General features: G+C 40.6%; 1 protein-coding gene across 4 annotated transcripts in view; it reads left to right on the plus strand.

The window, feature by feature from the left end:
* Positions 1-20,756, plus strand: part of PCDH7 (protocadherin 7) — a 400,066-nt gene extending 379,310 nt beyond the window's left edge. For all 4 annotated transcript variants that reach the window (XM_083754847.1, XM_083754852.1, XM_083754848.1 and 1 more), the window contains one exon: positions 16,432-20,756. In XM_083754847.1, the coding sequence (XP_083610973.1) occupies positions 16,432-16,811 (380 nt within the window). In that variant the 3' untranslated portion in view covers positions 16,812-20,756. The remainder of the gene's footprint in view (positions 1-16,431) is intronic.
* The last annotated feature ends 1,505 nt before the right edge of the window (positions 20,757-22,261 follow it).

Consider the following 22,261-nt stretch of genomic DNA (forward strand, 5'->3'; position numbering starts at 1 on the left):
GCAGGTTACCATTGTGCAGGGGTGCCTATGCATAATTATTAAAACACTGAGCAAAAAGGAATCTTGATGTGATTGCATCAAGATTCCTTTTGGGAAGTGTTTTAATCAGTGCACATATGCACTTCTGCATATTGGCAAAGGGTTGGGGGGGGGGTGAATTGAAAACTGCAGCACAGTGGCCTGAACCAAGTCTGGAAATGAAAACGAGAGAGAGAGAGAGAGAGAGAGAGAGAGAGAGAGAGAGAAAGAAAGAAAGAAAGAAAGAAAGAAAGAAAGAAAGAAAGAAAGAAAGAAAGAAATGCATCAGTGCTACTCTGCAAACAAGTAGAGCTAATCAGAACCCAGTAATCTGGGACAATTCTGTATAGTGACAATTTAGTACATATTCCCTTTTCATTTTTCTCCTTTATTTAAATTTCTAATGCATACAATAGTGAGGGATTAGGAAGGCCAGCAACATTACCACAATGAACATATCCTCATACAATTTTTATTTGTTTGTTTATGACTACACAGCGAAGTTGGGAAAATTGTGATGTTAAGTGGTTGGTGTTGTTGCAGTATAGCTTTAAGGTCCATAAATCGTTGTATTCTTTGGTTGTTTTCTCTCTCTCTCTCTCTCTCTCTCTCTCTATATATATATATATATATTATTCAGCGACTTAGTTCTAGGTTAATGTGAACTTTACAATCTCCTCACTGTGTTAGGAGCCTTGCTTTAGTGATAACAAGCAATCATTCTAGCCCTAAAGCTAAAGCCATCCCAAAATTGCATAAACATGTGCGTGCATATAAACAACCATGTTCATTTGCATGCTGCTATGCAAAGCAATCAAGAGAAACAGAAAAGAAATAGTATCAGCAAGCTCACATAATTGCTATTCAGCAAAGTGGTGGGACCGGGTGAGGGAGAGACATGGCAGTATTCCCATCTGGCTCACTGGTGCGAAAATACAGCCTAAAGGATTTGGTCTTACCTCCCTTACATTGTCTGAGAAATGATAATTTCCCCTAAATTTCACAATTATTTTCTCTCTCTCATTAATTAAAAATAAAAATTACCAAGTGGAGTATTCAACAATGGTGCAATGTTTTCCATATGAATTCATGAAGATGTGATTTGCTGTGGCAGTTGGCTAAGCATAATGCTATCTACTTTGGAAGACAAAGTCAGAGGTCCTTTTCCCAACACTGTAACCGGAGATCATTGTTAACTGCAGGTGCCAGAGATTAGATTAGAAAAGATTGGGGGGATATATTCAATTGAAAGTGGACAACCTATGGCCTTACAGCCATGTGAAGACCCTCCAAGTGTCCCTGTTTTCAAGGGACAATCCCAGATTTAGAGAAGCTGTCCCGGTTTCTGATTTGATCCCAGAATGTCCCGCTTTTCCTTAGGACATCCCTATTTTCTGAACAGGGAGGAAAATGGAGATATAGAGTATGTGACAAAAGGGGTGCCTGAAAGAGAAAAAGAGGGGGGGGAGAGAGTGTAAAACTTTTAGGTCTGGTCCTGCCCACTACTAGCATGTGGTCCCTGTCAGATTACCCCTGAGGTAATGAGGCCTTTGACCACAAAAATGACCATCCATCCATTGTAAACAAAGGGGTAGCCCCAAAGAAAATTTCTTTTTTTTCTCCACTGTCACAACTCTCTTTTTATTACATTTTTTGTATATGGCTAACCTTTGCCCCTTCAGAGAGTGTAGACTCCAGCCAGGAGAGCAAATTGTCATGGATGATGGTCATTATAGTCCAACAACATCTGGAGGATCAAAGGCTACTCACTCCTAACATATATAATATTTAAAAGGTGACAATAACAACATACAGTGGTACTTTGGTTTACAACCATAATCCGTTCCAGAGGTCTGTTTGCAAACCAAAACAGGTTGTAACCCAAGGAACGCTTCCACCAATGGGGCCTCCCCCCAAAAATTGTTCGTAATCCCAAATAAATAAATAAATAAATGGGTTGTAATCCAAAAAAAGTTTGCAAACCAGGACACGCACTTCCAGGTTTGATGTGTTTGTAATCCAAAACGTATGCAAACCAGACTGTTTGCAAACCAAGGTACCACTGTATTGCAAAGTAGATCCTTTATAACATTTGATCTAGTGCCTGCACTATTATTTCTGATCATTGACAAATATTCCTTACATAAATGGGTTTCATATGTTTTTATGAAACTCCAAAAGGAAGCTTGTGCAGTCAGTGGGCTGAAGTCTGGTTGACCCATCACTCATGTACGCAATGAGTGGGAATCATGTATCCATGAAATTGTACTAGCTGAAAAATTAACATCATATATTCATCTGTTCAGGAGGTTAACAAAGAGAAGACAATCTGCCAAGCCCTGCTGATCTAACCATTTACTATGCTGCCAGATGCTGATTTCCATATTTATTTATTTACATGCTATCAGCATCCTTGCGGCTGCAAGCATGAAGAGGACCATTTATTTACAGAAAGTGTGATTTTGATTATCTGGAAATAAAGGGAGAAATCTGGTTGAGTCCAAACACTTGGGGCTAAAAGTTTTTAACTGAGGCACATTTGGAACAAAATGGCCTTTATTTTGAACTTCTCCAATAGAAGGGTGGGAAGCTATTATTGATACGATATAATCTCTCAAGTGTGTTGTGGTTGTTGTTGTTTAGTTGTTTAGTCATGTCCGTCTCTTCGTGACCCCATGGACCAGAGCACGCCAGGCACTTCTGTCTTCCACTGCCTCCCCCAGTTTGGTCAAACTCATGCTGGTAGCTTCGAGAACACTATCCAGCCATCTCGTCCTCTGTCGTCCCCTTCTCCTTGTACCCTCAATCTTTCCCAACATTGGGGTCTTTTCCAGGGAGTCTTCTCTTCTCATGAGGTGGCCAAAGTATTGGAGCCTCAGCTTCACGATCTTTCCTTCCAGTGAGCACTCAGGGCTGATTTCCTTAAGAATGGATAGATTTGATCTTCTTGCAGTCCATGGGACTCTCAAGAGTCTCCTCCAGCACCATAATTCAAAAGCATCAATTCTTCGGCGATCAGCCTTCTTTATGGTCCAGCTTTCACTTCCATACATCACTACTGGGAAAACCATAGCTTTTACTATACGGACCTTGTGTTGTGGTACCTATACACAAATTTAAAAGAAGACTCTCAGATTGTTGTCAGAATAGATTTATGTGGAAGTTTAGCCCTTACAGAGTTCCTTTTATCATCTGATAAAATTATCTCAAGAACTGATTCCCATGTCAGTTTTTAAACTGTATGAGAAATAATTCCCTTTGATTGAGCCATTGTTTGAAGACAACGGTTCTCAGATACATATAAGTGGTGTTCTTAAGGAAATGTGTTTGTTAAACAACTTAACTTGAAGTCTCTGTAACCAATTAGAGCACTCATTTCCTTAAATTTCGAATATTTTATTCTTTCTGTCATTGCTCTAAAGAAAAATGTCCTTCCACCTATAGATGTCTTTGACCTCCCACCTGCAAATTGTAATCTGGATTACTAAAAATAGATGGTCCTCTCTTCACAATGTTCTTCTCTGAACAAGGTTCTTGAGTGGGTAGTTGCTATCTTTTGGCTCTCTTCAAGGCCAATTTTCTAGATGCATTCCAATCCTGGTGCCTTGGTTGCCATATATAATGACCTGTTTGGAGCGAGACAGGGGGAGTGTGACCCTGCTGCTTCTCCTTGATCTCTCAGTGGCTTTCAATACTATTGACTATGGTTTCCTCCTGGAGTAGCTGTCTGAATGGGTAGCAGTGCTTTGCAGTAAATTAGTTTCAGTCTTAGTTGGATGGCTGCCTCCAGAGAATCTTGCCTAGGGGGATGCTGCTTTCTATAATTTCTATTTTTTGCTTAATCATTTTACATTTATTTTGGGGAATTGGAGAATTAGGAGGAGAAGTGGTAGACAGCTTGTGTTATATGCTTCAACAGCTTCCCTATGAATTATTTCTCTCCATTCATTCATGGAAAGATGAAGCAGATTTGGGGTGCGGCAGGGCAGGCTAATCTGAGCTATGGGCAATTCCAGAGTATTTCAGAAAATATGTGTGGATCTGCTTCCAACAAGTCCCTCCCCTAGTTTAAATTCAGATTAAATTGGGGATTATTTGGTTTTGATTCCTACTTTTCAGGGGGTTAGACTAGATGATCCCTTGGGTACCTTCCAACTCTACAATTCTTTTATTTTTATTTTATCTTGAATGCTGAAAGGAGGAAAATGCTGCTGCTGTTGTTTTTGGCTTGTTTTTTATGAGTTTTTCAGAGAATTTCTGAAATGAAAATTTGGGTTCTGTGCATGTCCTGATGTCACACTGGTAGACTCTGCATCCTTCCTCAAATGTGGAAGATATATCTCCCCTAATCTCATGTGTCCCCCTGTGGAATGCTATCCCATGGAAGACACATATAATGCCTTCATTATCAGTGTTTATATGCCAGGCAATACTTTTTAGTTCAATCTGGGTTTGGTTAGCTAAGATGACTTCTATAGTGGTCTCCATCTTTTAGTGGGGTGGAGTAGGGCTTGTCCTTTTTATCATGCTATTAGATGAGCATTTCGGTATTTTGTATTGGAAATTGTTTTACTTTTTTGGTAGTTTTTTAATGTATGCATTTTGTATTGTTAAATCAAATAATAACAACAACAATAATATTAATAATTTATACCCCGCCCATCTGGCTGGGTTTCCCCAGCCACTCTGGGTGGCTTCCAACAAAATATTAAAATACAATAGTCTATTAAACATTAAAAGCTTCCCTAAACAGGGCTGTCATCAGTTGTCTTCTAAAAGTCTGGTAGTTGTTTTTCTCTTTGACATCTGATGGGAGGGCGTTCCACAGGGCAGGTACCACTACAGAGAAGGCCCTTTGCCTGGTTCCCTGTAACTTGGCTTCTCACAGCAAGGGAACTGCCAGAAGGCCCTCGGCACTGGACTATATATATATATATATATTCAGTGTGTAAAGTGACTAAAAGATTAAGATAATGATGATCTTCAACATCCAAAGGTGTTGGGGGCCACTAATCACATCAGACAACTTTTCCAAACACACATTGTGGATCTTAAGCAGGGATTCTCTATACTGTTAAGGGTAGCTGCCGTTATCTCCTACATAGATACAACTAACCCAATTTGTGTTGACTTGAAAGTAGGGCCAAACTACATGGAAGCATGTAGAAAAGAGCAGGCTAAACAGTGCAAGAAAAATTATTAGTTAATTGTCAAATTTCCTGGTGTGTTTTGCACATCCGTCTTGTTCTTCAGGGGAAATTATTCAGCCTCGAATCATTAACAGGTTACTGAACAGGTGAAACTAGCACTCTGGCATAAAGAAGAGGTTCTCTGCAGGTTTCTCTATCAAGTTAGTCAACGCGTAAAGTTATTCAGGCCACAGTGATTCATGCATTGGTACTCTCAAGAAGATCTGATTATTGTAATGTGTTCTATGTGGAGCTATCCTTGGTCCTGCTCCAGAGCATGCAGCTGGTGCAAAGTGCTGTGGCTAAACTGTTCATGGGGACAGACTTATCACCAGCACATAACTCCAGTGCTCAAAAGTTTTTACTGGCTGCCCAGATTCAAGGTGCTTGTATGACCCAGATCCTTAACAACTTGGGCACAGGATACCTCAAGGTCCATGTGATCCCTTATAACCCTGCTTGATCACTGAGGTCTTGGGGGGCATCACCGTTAGTGGCTCTACATGGAGCAAATGCATGGCTCATATTGTAAGCCTAATTTTATGAAACTTCCTTCTAGATGAGGTCAGACCACCTCACTTTGAACCTCCAGGGCTTCCTGTAGACCAGACATAGGCAAACTCGCCCCTCCAGATGTTTTGGGACTACAGCTCCCATCATCCCTGACCACTGGCCCTGTTAGCTAGGGATGATGGGAGTTGTAGTCCCAAAACATCTGGAGGGGTGAGTTTGCCTATGCCTGCTGTAGATTCTCTGTTATTATTATTATTTGGCAGGCTTTTAAAATGAATCCTGATTTTATAGTTTCAACATAGTCTTATTGTACTGAATCTCCTGTACACTGTTTAGAAACACCTGTAATTAAGCAGTGTATACATTCTAGAAATAATAATTAAAAGAATAGTTTCTTTATACTATGACAGCTTAAATGCCGTTTGAGGTGATTTGTCTGGAAGAAGCTTTTCTGCAGACTGAATTATACCTGAGCACTGGTATATATCTGATGGTAACTTAGAAGATTACAAAAGAGAATATGGAATTGAAAAGGGGGTGAACACTAGTCCACAATGAGTTAAGAGATTTGGTCCATGATTTACATAATACATCACTGCCCCCTTTGCTTCATCTCTTCTGCTTGTGTGGGATGTAGTAAATTTCCAAGCAGTGTTAATGAATAGGGTAGCCCTCTACTGTTGCATCTCAAGCAACAGTGATAATAGGCTGGCCCTGGAAAGGGATTTATTATGTACCAGGAATCAGATCCCAACCCCCATGGGGAGTTAAGGTGTTCAAATTTCCTTTAATTTAGTCTTTTGCTTTATGTTGAATATTTCTAACATTTTGTACTTTATGCATGTCATCAGCAAATTTTGTTCCTGTGCCTCTGTGCCAGAAATGTCTAAGGTTTTGTAGGAGGACTGTTAATTAGTAGCTTACTAAGGCCTATAATGAGGCAACCACTCTGGAAACATGAAATAGTACAATACCTCTGTCCAAAAGTGGTTCTAGAGTCAAAGGCCAATAGAGTTTTTTCTTCTACTTTTTCTTTTTGGTGGTGGTGGTGGGGTCTCTTAAGATTTTCAGTGATAAAAGATAAAGTTCAGTACATAGTTATTTCTGCAAATCAAATGGGTTTGAGAAGCCTACCTCTCACATGTGCCTTTGAGAGAATTCTATGCAAATCCTCATAGATGGGAGAATTTCTGTGCAATATGAGGAAATACAAGTTGCCCAGCTCAGTTTCTGAACTGTGTTTTCATTAGCATACCCAACCAACTCAGAGGTGTTTTAAGGGTTAAAATAGAGCCGTCTTGACAGAAAGAATACCAAATTGGAACAAGCAAACATATACCGCTGGGTTCTGCCAATTTAGTGCTAAGGTACCCTCTGTGCGAGCATGTTTGAAAGGTATTTATTTGAGTTTTAAGGTCAGCAACAAATATTGGAATGTTAATCTTTCTTGACGATTTACTGACTGCTGACAGGCATAGTGACACATCTTGTCCAATTAAGCTTGTCAGCTAGCAGTGTGGTCTCCAATGAAGTGTCTAAGTTTGGAAATGATTTCTCTATTAGACCAAAATAAAACAAAGGGCATGCATAAGAATGAGACAGGAAAAAAGCTACTTTTATTTAAGATAATCATCATTTTTGAAAATTGCACTATTTCAGTGCTATTGAATTATGCAATATACACTTTGGGCTTATATAAAATGTGCAGATTCCAGGTACCGTAATGTGGGTGGCCTGGGGAAGGCCCTCTGCTCTTAATCACATAGAATATTCTGATTTTGTTGAAACTGAAGTCCAAACTCTTGTTAGTTTTCACTGTGGCTGGATAGTACAGTAGTTAGAAGCAAGACACACTGTACAACAGTGGCAATTTTCATTCCTTCAATTAGAACTGGTAATCAGAAGGGGGGGTATTTAATTACCTAGAAGATGAAACTGGTTTGGATGGGTAGATTGCATGAAATCTAATCCTAAGCATCATTAAGAATTCAAAATTGAATTAGGAACGTGAACAATGGAAAGCATATTGCATTAATTTAAGGGTGAACATGTCTGTGCAAGTTCCATGATATGTCATTGTATCGGTTATTCATAAGGGGACCTCAGTGCTACAGCACACTTAAATACAAACTTGCTTGCATTGTGCTTGAATCATCTTCCCTCTTCCTCAAGGATGCCCTTTTAAAAGTATTCTGACATCTTCATAGGTTGTAAAGCATTCAGTGTGAACCTAAGTGAAGGCTGCAGTAAATTCTAATGCTTATGGTTAAATTCAAGTTGGTAAGTGGTCCTGCATGAGTGGGCCTATTAATGAAACTTAGAGCTGATCTGTACATTACACAGAATATGACGATAGGTTTCTGGAGTTTAGCACTTCAAACTGCAGAAGGGGGGGAGGAGGCAATCTTTTTCAACCCTGGCCCACAGAAAATCCTCTCATTTGGAATAAGCTAGCACTTGTGAGTGTGTGTGTGTGTGTGTGTGTGTGTGTGTGTGTGAGAGAGAGAGAGAGAGAGAGAGAGAGAGAGAGAGAGAGAGAGAGAGAGATGGTCCTCTCTCTGATGGATTAGAGCTTTCTAAGCAAAGGAGCATTTTTTATTTTATGTTTTTTTAATGGCACAACCACCAGAATTCAATCACGTTCTCTCTACATAATGAACAGAATGGATGTAAACAACAACAAAAAATGGGAAAGGATTTAGAGATGGCCATGAATGAGCATGATGTAGACTAAGAGTAATATTTTGGAACCCAGGTCCAGACACCTCACACCAATCACTTGATTTCATAATCATGGAGATTCAGTCTTTCCTCCTTATCTTTATCTGTACCATATGGCTGGGAACAATTACAAGTGGTTGCTAGGGCAACCTAGGCTTCCAGAGGAGCATCTTTCAATCTTGGAACCAAGAAATTGGTTAGATCTCAAGCACTGTAGTGATGGAGCAAACATGCCACAAACTGGCATTTGTTGTTTCTCCCTGGCTTACCTTTCCTCTAGGTTTTCTCTGTAACAGCTTTTGCACCATTAGTTTCAGGCCGTTTCACCTCCAGAGCTTCTTAGCGCTGCTCAGAATTCTGTCTCTCTATCATGCCTTTTTGATCTACTAGTTAGATCACACATTTAGGTTATTTTGCTGGTTCAGGACCTAAATATAGATGAGGTGGAACCTGAAAGACAACTGTGATATTTTGAGATGATGTATTATAGCTGCGAAGAGAACTTCAGCCCCAAAGGATAGCTTTGAACTTACTATCTGACAGTTTTGCTTGAATGGCTTTGGGGAAAGAGGGGAGCAGAAGAGAGCAGTTATGGCTTCAAAAGTGGGGGAATCAACCTAACATTTGTCAAAAGAAAAGAAAAGAAAAGAAAGAAGTGTCAAAGTAACCAACCACAGGTGTACTTAAGCCACAGATGTCCTCACAGCAGAGCTGGCTCATGTTAGAAATCTATAGCCTTCTCTGAGTCCTGGTAGTCTTCTAAGATCCTTGTCTTAGCAATGTCCTCCTCCCATTATAACTGATCTATACCCTTTCCCATCTCCATAACAACTCTAGGCTGGGGGCCACATGTGGCCCTCCAGGCCTCTCTGTCTGCCCCTCAGGATTCTCCCAAAAATACACAGTCCTGAACCACATCATCCCTCACCAGCCCTGTTTACACCCTCTTCAAGTCTTGTTTGCCCAGAAGGAGAAGATACGAGTATGGGTTGGTGTAGAAACTAGTTCAAACGTAACATTCACATTTATTGCTCAGCTAACTTTTGCTTCTACCCCCTGTAATGTGCGTACTAGTAACTCAATACCTGTCACATGGTGCCTTTGAGAGGATCAGCTATGACCTAGCAGGCCAGCTCTTGGAAAGCCAACTCCAAGGGGTGGCTTGGCTGGAGACACTATGAGCTACAACTCACATGTGGCCCCTGGAATGCTGCTGGGAGGAGAAGGTGGCCTTTGTGCTAAAGAAGATTCCCCACCCTTGCCTCTTCTCACTAGCAGTTTGTAAGCTGCCAAATTCAGCTTTCAAACGCTGCCCATCATTCCAAAAGAAGGGAAGAAAGGGTGAGATTTGGGCCAGGCTATAGAGAAGCCCGATAATGTTCACAAAACTCTTCTGCATGCACACAATGTGTGTGTGCGCGCGTGTGCATGCATACATACAAGTGTGCATGTATAGCTCAGTTGGTTAGATGTGCTGCTGATGACACCAAGGTTGCAGCTTTGATCCCCATATGGGATGACTGCATATTCCTGCATTCAGGGTCCCTACCAATGCTACAACTCTATGATTCTATGTCTGTGCATGGATTTACTGCTAGCTTCTTCTACTGGCACTTTCTCCCTCCAAATGAAATACAGTGAAACCTCTATTTACAGATGTGATCTGTCCGTAAGTCAATCCAGGTTGCTGGTAGAAGCACCGTTCTGTGCATGTGCAGATGGCAGCAGCCACTTCTTCGTGTGCGCAAATGGCAGAAGCCGCTTCTGCACATGCACGAATTGCAGCAAACATGGTATTTACTTCCAGGTTTGCCATGGTCACTGTTAAGTTGTGGGTTGACATAGTAGACGACACAGCGACTTCTCCAAGTAGCTCTTTATTTTGTAAGCTGGAATAGAACTGACTGCAAATAGCTCAGCCGGCCTGGTTTTATAGGCAGCCGGCTGTCAACATTGTAGCAACAACAGTCCAGAGTTCCCGCCTAAAATAACTGACGTGGACCTGAGTGAAAACTATATACAGACCTGAGTGAAAACTATATACAGACCTGAGTGAAAACTATATACAGTATCCCCCTGCTGGCCCAGGGTGAAACTTCACTACATAACAGTCACAACTTGGATCGGGTCCAAGTAGAGGCCATCATAAATAGAGGTCCTACTGTACTACCCCAGAGGTCCTCCTGACCTTCAGGGACAGCTATTCAAGAGGCACAGGAGGTTAAAGATTGAAAGGACAGCTGAAAAGCTCCCCACATGCACATGTGTGGTCCTTCGAATTCTGACCTTGCAATATTAGCTTAAGATGTGGAATTGCTGGGACTTCTCCCGGGAGTGAGTGACTTTAAAAAGATTTCTCCTGGTGGTTCTATTGCCAGTAATAGGCAACCACAATCAACCAGGCTTTCTAAATGGTCTTCAGTTGAAAATGAATTATAGACTCCATCACCAAGCTTATTAAGAGGCGGAGTAATGGCAGGGATGTGTTTTGCCTTGTTCTCAAAAAATCACTAACAGGATTTGCCTGCTTAAAAATCAAAGAGCATCATGTGTGCCTGAGTAATAAATTATTATCCCTGCTTCTTACCTTTGGGGAGTCTGAAAGTAATTCCAGGTTTACTATGATGAACAGCAGTGCTTTCCTGTTATGTTCTCGGCATACTGTATACCACTCCCTAGCCACAGCGGTTTAAGACTAGAAGGGCTGACAAATGTCAATATATCTGTTATCCATCACTGAGGAAGAAGAACAAAGCTGTCAGTGTCTCAGCAAAAAATCTGAATTCAAAAGCCCTTGGAAAGCCAAACTTCCAAAAGAAAAGGAAAAAGATGAAGCAGCAGCAGGAACTTAAACTACTGTCAAGCCACAAGCATAGATGAATGAACCTAGAGTCTGAGCTAATGTCTCTCTCCCCCATACCCTCCAACATTTCTCTGATGAAAATAGGGACGTCCTATTCAACAACAGTTTTAATGTTGCCCATCTGACTGGGTCACCCCAGCCACTCTGAGTGGCTCCCAACATATATAAAAACATAATAAAACATTAAACATTTTAAAAACTTCCTTATGCAGGACTGCCTTCAGATGGCTCAGGGGTCAGATAACTCCATACTCTCCAACATTTCTCTGATGAAAATAGGGGTGTCCTAAGGAAAAGCGAGACATTCCGGGATCGAATCAGAAACTGGGATGGCTTCTGTAAATCCAGGACTGTCCCTGGAAAATAGGGACATATGGAGGGTGTGCTCTTTGTATATGCTAGCAGTGTGGACCTCAGAGCCAGAGACTAAATGTGCCTTCCCTATAAGGCCCTCAGCTGTCCCTCTCCCTAGACCAGTGATGGCCAAACTTGGCCCTCCAGCTGTTTTGGGACTACAGCTCCCATCATCCCTAGCTAACAGGACCAGTGGTCAGGGATGATGGGAATTATAGTCCCAAAACAGCTGGAGTGCCAAGTTTGGCCATCACTGCCCTAGACCATCTTACCTCCTCAGGTTACACACAATACTGGTCCTGGTCTTTGACTGTTTTATCTATGCTGGAATATGTCCTTGAAAAGAGTGGAGGTGTATGTATTTTTGTTTTGGTGTATGTGTGTGAATGTGAGTAGAAGCGGCTGACATTTTGTGTGTGACATCGCTCGGCACACTTTTGCATTGGGTCCTCTCCATCCTAAACTTCCTTCACCCTGAAAAAGGTTTCCCACTCCCACCATAGGAGAGTTATAGTTAATAACACTAAAAAAAGAGGTACTATATTTTTTGCTCCATAAGACACACCTGACCATAAGACACACCTAGTTTTTAGAGGAGGAAAGTGGGAAAGCCCCGTTTTGGGGGGGATCAGCTCATAGTTGTGCAGCTTTTTTTGCAAAGGGGAAAAGGCCCATTTTTATTTTTATTTTTTGGAGGATCAGCTCAAAGTTGTTGAGCTTACTTTGCAAAGGGAAAAAAATCCTGTTTTTATGGGGTTCATCTCACAGTTCTGCAGCTTCTTTAGGAAAGGAAAGGGAACCGTTTCTACAGTTTCCAGGCAGATAATTGAATCAGCCAGTAACATGTCGCTGGGGAAACAAACAGCCTCCATCTGCAGAACATTCAACAATGGAGGCCTGGGCAAGGGGGCGGGGCCAGAAAGGGAGCCAGTGATCGACCACACATTCACTCCATAAGAACCACAGACATTTCCCCTTACTTTTTAGGAGGAAAAAAGTGCATCTTATGGAGTGAAAAATAGGTACATTGCCACCAAAAAAGGAAAATAGAAACAGGAAAAGCATTATCATAGAGCTGATTATAGCCCTGGTGAACAGAGTCTTATAGTAGTATGTCATTGGGCAGAGGATGAAAGGCAGTAGGCCAAAACACACGCACTTCCATGCCATAAAATGGAGTGCTGGCATGTCCCATTGCCATGCCCATCACTTGTTCTGTACCTGTTACTTGCTTCTGAACTGGTAGTTAAGATGGAGCAGGATTCATATTCTTGTAGGGACCCAATTTCTACTCTGCTGTGTGAAAGCGACTGAGTACCAAGTAGTGAGTTTGTTAAAAAACAACACCTTGAAGTCTTTTTTGTTTAGTTTATTGTAATGCAATAATAGCTGTGCAAATGCATGGATAGTCCTCAATCGCGTTAGGGTCAGGCCTCAGATCCATATCTTTGAATGGTTTGGGGGAGACATGTTCTACTTCCTGACCAAAGCTGCTGCTCCCTTTGCTCAGTTACCATGCTGCTATCACACTGCTGTGATCAGTGCTTGCCTTTTAAACTTAATTACACTAATCCAGTTGGGAAACTGGTTATACTGAAAGAGGCCCCAGACTATTCATCCATTGCTAGGTTGAGAACCTCACATACAATTGATCCAGGGGAGCAGGTGGCATTGTGGTCTAAACCACTGAGCCTCTTGGCTTGCCAATTGGAAGAATGGCAGTTCAAATCCACACGATGGGGTGAGCTCCTGTTGCTCTGTCCCAGCTCCTGCCAACCTAGCAGTTCCAAAGCATGCCATCACAAGTAGATAAATAGGTACTGCTGCGACTGGAAGGTAAACAGCATTTCCATGCACTCTGGCTTCTGTCACAGTGTTCCGTTGAGCCAGAAGCAGTTTAGTCATGCTGGTCACATGACCCGGAAAGCTGTCTGTGGACGAATGCCAGCTCCCTTGGCCTGAAAACGAGATGAGCGCCGCAACCCCTTAGTTGCCTTTGACTGGGCTTAACCATCCAGGGGTCCTTTACCTTTTACCTTTACAATTAATGCAGTTGTGTTCAATTGAAGACCGCTAGAGAGGGTCGGTGACTCTGCTGATGGGTATGCACATTGCTACCCAGGATCACTACTTCTATGCACACAACCATGTTGCATCTTACTGGAGCTGATTAAGGGCCCATGTGAATTTGATTCCTGCTTTGCAGGGGGTGTTCCTTTCAACTCTACATTTCTGTGACTTTATGTACAATGCTGTGTACATTTGCTGTACAAGTAAGGAATGATTCCGTGAACCTGCACCCACATCTATTCTTATTTGGCCCACTAGATAGGCTTTGCTGTTATCTGCACAAATATCTAGTTTCCTACCCATGTGACCAAAGAAATGCAATTAACAGAGAATAAAGTGTTTCCTTTAATGAAACAGAAGGGCAGCTAAAATGAAACACATTAAAATTCAGAAGAAAGATTGGAAACCGAGTACAACAACATATATTTTGTATGTTACCGGGTGTGTGTGCGTTAATCTAACGTCTAAATTAGCATTCAGTTGCAATTAGGACTGTTACCTGATTAAATAAATCTTGGTCAATTTAGTGCTTTTAAATAGAGATAGATTTGCATATGAATAAGATACTATTGCTTTTAGATTGTCCATATCATGAAAGGAATAATTTTAGAAGGGACATTCTGTCCTGTGTGAGATGAAAGTGGTTGTGTAGGTACACACACACACACACACACATATTTTTGTATGGATGGAAAGAACAATCAGAACATGGGGAACGAGGCAGTGTCCAGTGAATCTCTTGCCCCTTCCGCCTTTGCACAGACTCTAAATCTGGTCTGCAGGATGGGGCAATCCGTTAAACAGATTTAGCTGCCCCCTTTCCTCTGAGGACCCTCAGCTGAATTAACTGAAAGATGTGTAGGTATATCGTCAGATCAAGAGTCAATCTCATAAAATGACATAACACTCACAAAACACTTTCCAATCATGTAACACTCCTACAGTCAGATGCTACATAAACACATAGAGGGGTTTGTTGTTGTTTTTGCAAATGCAAATCATCGTCATCGCTTAGAGCTGTTGTTTGTGTGCTCCTAACCATTTCTTATTGCTCTCTCTATTTTTAACGCACCATACGCAAACAGTTTGGAATCTTGTAAAGACTTGTGCGCATTTAATTGTATAGACAGTTGAATGGCTGTTACCATTTACATCGGACTGGCCTACATTGATCTTGTTCTTGAACAATTAGTTCCACATAGTCTACCATTCTGTTCTACAATATCACCATGAATTGAATTGATATTCTGTGTCAATATCTCCAGGGTGGTGGATGCATCCCTCACTTTAACTAAAACTGAAGGATTAATCCATTCCTCAGGAGATCGCCACAGATGCGGATTAAGTCCAATCTGGGAGTAGATGTTTAAAAATTGTTCAAAACGGCCACCAGTCTTTGCAAGATAAAAGCCATATATTTTAATAATTCAAAGGAAGGTTTTGCATTGTGTTATTTGTCCAATTAATTAAGTTATTTGGCTGTTTTCTCTCATTTTGTTTAAGCCAGGCATGTCCAAAGTCCATTTCTTCGGGGGCCTGGTCCAGACCACTGGTCAATTTAATCTGGCCTCTCTGGCAGTATGTCCTGTGGTAAAATCCCAAAAAACCTTAACCGCTTTGGGGAAAATTTCTCCAAAAATTGTATTTTAAAAAAGCTCAACAACTTGAGGTTGACCCTCATGCATGCTCACTTCATCAAATCTGGCCCTCTGAAAAAAATTTTGGGCACCCCTGGTTTAAGTCATTTCTAATTGTCAGGTGGCTGCAGAAAAAGCTAGAGATGCGGGAAAAAAATCCAGTTGCCCAGTCACACTGGCATCTAAACTTTGACCGTGGGTTCTAGTTCAACCCTCCTTAGTTCTTAATTAAAACTACATAGCCCTATATTTATCACATGGGTGGCAGCATGCAGAGAAAAGAGAATTGGCTCTTTGCTTCCCATATGCTATCCTCCCCAAGATTACATCCCCACTGACCCATGGAAAGTAGGCTTAAAAAAAAAAGGTGAATGAGACCTTTAAAAATGTCTCAAACTCATATTGACCAGGATTCCAGTATCTTCAGGCAGAATCTGGCCCAGCGGTTAGAGGTTTTCCATTCCTAACAAAACTATTGACCATAACTACATGGGTGCCAGGCATACACTGAGCTCCCTGGAGATTCCGTATGTGCAAGCTGAATTCTGAAATGTCCCCAATTTGAAGAGAATACTATAGCCTCCTGATTGGTCCAAGTTCCGTGAGCACATCTTAACACTCTGTGTGCATTGGAACTACTGTATTTATTTATTTATTTTAATCAAAATTGTACATGCACTAAAAATGGAAGAGGAAATGAGTGTGCCATCTCAGTCAGAACGTCCACAGAGCTTTGAAAGAATCGGAATGAATTTTGATGAGACGCCCAAAATTGCTGAGGAAAGTCTCACACATCCCTGGGTTATTAGATTGTGCCCAAGTTGAAATGGTAGACAAATGTAGTGGTTCCTCCTCAGCGAAGCATCTGATGAACTCCAATGAAAGTCAAAGAAGTCATCCTAACACTAGCAGTGTATCTCAAGGGGATATCTGTAGATACTTGCGTTGTATTTTATTTAAGGAAACAAATTGACAATGCAAAACCAACTCCTAAAAAATATTTTCATTCTTGGCTGGCACTCGAGAACCAAAACCTAAAGCTTCCCTTCTTGTTCTTTGTTTACAGATTCAAGACCTTTGCCAGATGTAGCCCTGACTGGGAAGTGCACTCGGGAATGTGATGAATACGGCCATTCAGACTCGTGCTGGATGCCTGTCCGCACTTCACCCGAAAGGAAGCAGAAGAGCCAGCCAAAACTCTCCACTTTCATGCCTGTTGATGAACGGGGCAGTCAAGAGAAGCTGGCCAATGGAGAAGCCTCCCTGATGGGTGACCGCAACAGAAACCTCCTTAATAAAAAGTTGACCTCATCCTATGAGACCTTCAGTGCAGCTAGTTTCAGCAAACGTGAGGAAGCCAACCCAGAGGATATTCCCCTCACACAGACAGGGGAATACAAGCCATCTCCTGTCAACACTTTAACTAGAAGAGAAGTTTACCTTTAGGCGGCAAAGAAGCAACAATATGGTTCTCTCATGTATTGGAAGGGGATAAAAGGCAAAAAAACAAAACCTATGAATCAAAATGATTTTAACTCAAAAATAAAGGAAAGTCCATTGAAAATGAGGGGGCTACCAAAGAGACAAGAGCTTGGCCTGCCACTTCTGCCTCCATGCCAGGCATTTGCGTATCCTGTCTGCCTGACTATACTGTACAATGTAGAAACCATTGTTGTTCCTGCATGCCTAATTCCCTGCTCACCAATCTTTATTTTCCTAAATTTATGGTTGTAAATTCCTTTCAAGGTAACAAGTCTGAAATTGAAAAGAACTACAGGAACTGTTGTCCCTCATCCCTTCCCCGCCCCCCCACTGCTGAAGCATTGCTTAAGCCACTCTGGTTATCATTTGGTGGTTATCTGGCTTGTTTGCAAGTCGAGGGGTGTGTGAGAGAATTATTACATACGTATAATTTTCCCAGGATACCATCTGAATATTGCTGGTTTCCATCAAAGATATGCCTGCAGAAACCATTCAAAATTAAACATATAACGGGGATGGTTTTTCTTTTTCTTTGAAAGAAGCACTTTTTGAAGATCTCGGCTTTAATCCTGTTGCGTGGCTGGAAAGAGCAGAAAACATATTCAGTCTGAGATTATAATCCCAAATATGACATGTTTCCCTATAGTCACGAACTGTTCAGTTTTATCCATAACTACTATCTCTGCCTGTACTTTCATACTCTCTGACATTATCCTCCTCCTCTTTCTCTTCCTCTCTTTCTGTGGCATTTTAAACTTCAGCATAAACAAAATGATGGTGGTATATCATGGCGTCCTAAGGATAAACTGCTATACTGGTGTCATTTTTACAAGACCGGCATTTAGTTTGGATGACCACAGTAACTAAAAGGCCAAAGAAAAAACTGTGGATCCGGAGAATTGCTCATCGGTCTTGGGCTTAGGAAATCTGACACAGACGCACACAAACACGTAAGCGTATTTTCCACACACATTTTGCACAGCAATCTATGCCGCAACCCAGATGACGTAGCCGTTTCAAAATGGATTTTAGCTGAATCCCCAGAGGAACTGGTCACACGAGCTAGCTGGTGACAGCATGGCACATCATAAGCTCCATATAGTAAAAAGATGCTCCCGTTCCAGGGTTCGTTCCTTAGAAGGTTTCATATCCATTCAGGATGAGCTCCAAAAACACGTTGAGAGGGAAATCTGAAAAAAGAGCAAAAACAAAGGCAGCGGGAAGGAAGAACATGCTTCAAGTCAAGTATGGCATCATCTTTGTTGAGAGTGGATGCTAAACCTTCGATTATCAGTGTTCCAGGTTAATCATTTGCTCTTGGCAAAGGTATTATGCAGGTTTTCTTAATACACAAGTGCATTTAAGCTGAGTCCTGTGCAATATAAAACCAATGTTGAGACTCAAGGCGACTGGTAGTCTTGAGTGATGTCACCACTGACATGCTCTGTGCAAAAACAAGTTTTGCTTGTGACAAGCTTCAAAAAATAAATAAATCCAAACCTGATCATGATGGTGCAGAGCTCTGGGCTGTGACAGTTCTCATAGTTTGCACTATATATAAAGTGGATAGGAAAATGGACCAGATATATTTTGTGCAATAAGGAGTTACAGAGTGTGTAGAATCTGAACTAGTTCTGTATTGATAATGTTGTAGTAATAAAGAATGGCTGAGCTTGGACATTCGAATCAAACTGACAATCGGTCGATGCAGTGGGGACAGCTTGAGAAGGGGTGCAAAGACAGAAACCAGCCCCTCTGGTTGTTTAACTTGGCATTAAAGCATGACTAGGTGGTTCTAGTAGATTGTAGTGACAAGATAGCTTGGGTAGTTTATTGCTTTAAAAAAAATGACATAGAGTATAATATTAAACAGTCGGAAATGTGAGCTGAACAACTGGTACAAATTTATCACAACTTTTGTCTTTTCAACTTTCTATAGCAAAGTGCCCTTTTTATTGTACATCTTCCTTACTTTTTTGTATTTTATTTTGAAATTAGTTTTTTTGTGTAGCAGTTACAAATGGGCACATATTATAAAGGGGGGGAAATTAAAAAGAGGAGTGATTGATCATTCTAATGCATAGTTGCTTTTTAAAGAGAAAATTCAGAGATGCAAATTTGACTTCGTTAGAAGACTGATTAAATCGGTACTGCATTGTATAACCTTTCAGTATCTGCCAAGGATAAAAGGCTTCTCATTTACATTAAAACTTACACATTTCTTGCAGGTTTCAACAGAAAATGCAATCATACCACCTCACTGGTCAAGAGAACTATTTTTAAAAATAAAACCCTTATATATTGAATATCCGCTTGAGAACCATTAGATAAGGCAGATCTAAACAAACTATCTTTCTTTTTAACTTTTCTGGAAAGCCAATACAGATAAGAGAAGGCCTTCAGGATTAACTGGATCAGAAATCACTCCACATTTTGTGCGCTAAATACAAGTGAATCTTGTGATTGAGGAAATTACCTTTTTATTCATAGAGCTAAGAAGGGCACAAAGGGATAACAAAAAATACAGTGTACTTGTATGTATTTGCAGTAATTCTAGTAAAACCTAGCCATCAAACCATAGTCAATTGCTTCTTATGACCCAGCATGAGACACAAATATATTTTTGTGGTTTTTTCCCCATTTGAAATTAGTTAAATCTGGTGACACTCCATATATAGAGTGCTTTTGTAAAAAATAATAATAATAATAAAATGAAAGTGAAAATTTTTAGAGTGAATGCAAAATATGCAACTGTGCCTTTTATACCTGTTGTTATGGTAAACATGGTGGTTGGGGTTGGACACTAAAAATTTATGGGCTATTCCCACATTTTTTGAACCTATATATTTAACCATGTTTATTTTCTGAGAAATAAAAGATGATATATTTAAAAAATGCCTTCTACCAAACTCAGATAATGGACCAGTCTTAAATATAATTCATTATTAAAAACAAGAATCTGCTTTTGGAATAGGACGTTTGTTAACTGAGAGGGGGAAAAAGTACTATATTTGTCTCAGTAGCAAGATGTTATGAGTCTGTTTGGTAGAAAACTGTTGATTTATTGCTTTTTGAAAAAAAAATCCTTTTAGCAGTTTTTTTTTTTTTGTTTTCATTTCATGAGACGACTCCTATTGTTTGCTTTTTAATTTCACAAGAAGCTCAAAGAAACTGTGCATGTCTTTTACATTGGACACATTTAGAGATTGACGCATCACTTATATAACTTTATACGAATTAGAAAATGTCGTATTAACTTCAGTCTAAACTCTAATGCTCATTCCAACCTCCAGTTATGCTAATATTTAGTCAATCTAATTTCTGACTGGCCTGCTGCCTGAGTTTCAGAAAACAAGGTAGATGCTATTTTTCTGTAGGGGAAGAACTCAAAGGAGAGATTGAAGGTGCTTGGCTGAAAGACTACCCTGGGGAGTTGTCACACAGAAAAAAACACAAAGATGTAGGAAAATGAAGAGAGGGGGCAAAATGAAGCTACCATAAATGCAGCCATCACTAAAAGACTTTTACAGCATTGGAAGAGTTGAAGAATATAACAGTTTTGCTTATATTCCATCACTGATAAAAGATCCACTGTTTCCTTAATCGCTGAAAGAAAGGAGATGGACAATGGTAGAGACAAACCTCATCCCAACATTAATGTTGAGCAGTTGCCTGAAGAGCATAGTATAAGGAAGAAGGAATCATTTTTCAGCTACCTGGGGTACACTTTCAGACATTTCTTGTCCTGAATTTCGAAGCACTTACATTCAGTGTGGTTACGATCTGTTTGTAATATTAATCATTGGCTATTGTTCTGCAACTTGGATGTTGATAGTGAAGCAGAGAACAACTTATCATTGTTTATTATGAGTCACTATGCACGCAACTATGCTAAAAAAAAAAAAGAAACATGGCAAAAATGTATTCAACGCTAGTCCACCTCTATTTATGAAAGATTTTGCATAATTTAATTTGCTTTTGTACAGTTTTATGTAAATAAATTGCTTGTCATTTTTGTCTCTGCAAATTAAAATATAACATGTTCAAATGGTCACCCATTTGTGTGCTTTCTACGTGGAATACGAAAGAAAATGCATTCACGTGTAAAGCCAGGAATATGGAAAAGGTGGTGCTATTGTGGATTAACTGCTTACAGATATTCTTCTAATTATATGTGATTCATATGATAAACCAGTTGCACACATATAAGGTTAAAAGGTGTGTTATCACCCAATAAGAAATGCATCTCAATCTTATTCCATCCCTCCATTCTATCCCGAATAATGTGCTCATATTGAAATTGCTCATCAATGAACTTCCTAGGCTTTTAAGCCTAGAGTAATCTATTAAGATTACTTCCCTTGCTTCCATCAATCAAGAGTCACTGTTCTCTGAGCATGGCTGGCAAGTGACCTTATTGAGTTTCCTCACTTTGACTTAGGGGATCATAAACATGATTATGAGGCTGCACCAAAGCTTGTTACATGGATGATTTCCCCTTCTCACTTCGCTTCTGACAATGCCCATTGCACCTGTCTTCACTCATGTAATGCTTCACCTTCACTGTTTCTCTTCATATGCCAACTGCAGATGTGGCGACACTCTTGTCCTCCAACACACTCTGGAAAACTGTGTACAAAAGTATTTTCTGTGGGAGAAAGAGCTTCACTCTTCCTCGGAGTGAACCTTGTCTTTATATAGCACCTTAGAAGAACAACAATAACAACAGCAGCAGCATACCCTCCAACATTTCTCTGATGAAAATAGGGACGTTCCATTCCATAACGATAATTTTACTATTTATACCCCACACATCTTACTGGGGTGCCCCAGCCACTCTGGGCAGCTTCCAACATATATAAAAACATAATAAAACATTTTTTTAAAAAAACTTCCCTATCCTTTCAGATAGCTTGGGGGTCGGATAACTCCATACCCTCCAACATTTCTCCACTGGAAATAGGGCCATCCTAAGGAAAAGTGGGACATCCTGAGATCAAATCAGAAACCGGGACAGCATCTCTAAATCAGGGATGTCCCTAGAAAATGGGGACACTTGGAGGGTATGCCAACAACAATTTATTCATTATATCCCACCCATCTGACTGGGAAGCCACAGTCACTCTGGGAGGCTTCCAACATAATATAAAAGCACAACTGAACATCAAGCATTCAAAACTTCCCGACACAGGGCTGCTTTCAGATGTCTTCAGAAAGTTGTATCATTGTTTATCTCTTTGTCACCACAAGAGATTAAGACTCTCATACTCTACCTACTGAGCTGTACTTCAGGCTTGGGCCCCTGAGATTTGCATTGTGTACCTGCCTGACTAGAAGTCCACCTACAAGAAGTGGAAATAAACAAGCCGATTTCCAAAAAAAACATTTCTTGGTCAAACCCCTTTCCAGTAGAC

The sequence above is a fragment of the Podarcis gaigeae genome (assembly GCF_964106915.1).
Source record: "Podarcis gaigeae genome assembly, chromosome: 9".
Lineage (NCBI taxonomy): Eukaryota > Metazoa > Chordata > Lepidosauria > Squamata > Lacertidae > Podarcis > Podarcis gaigeae.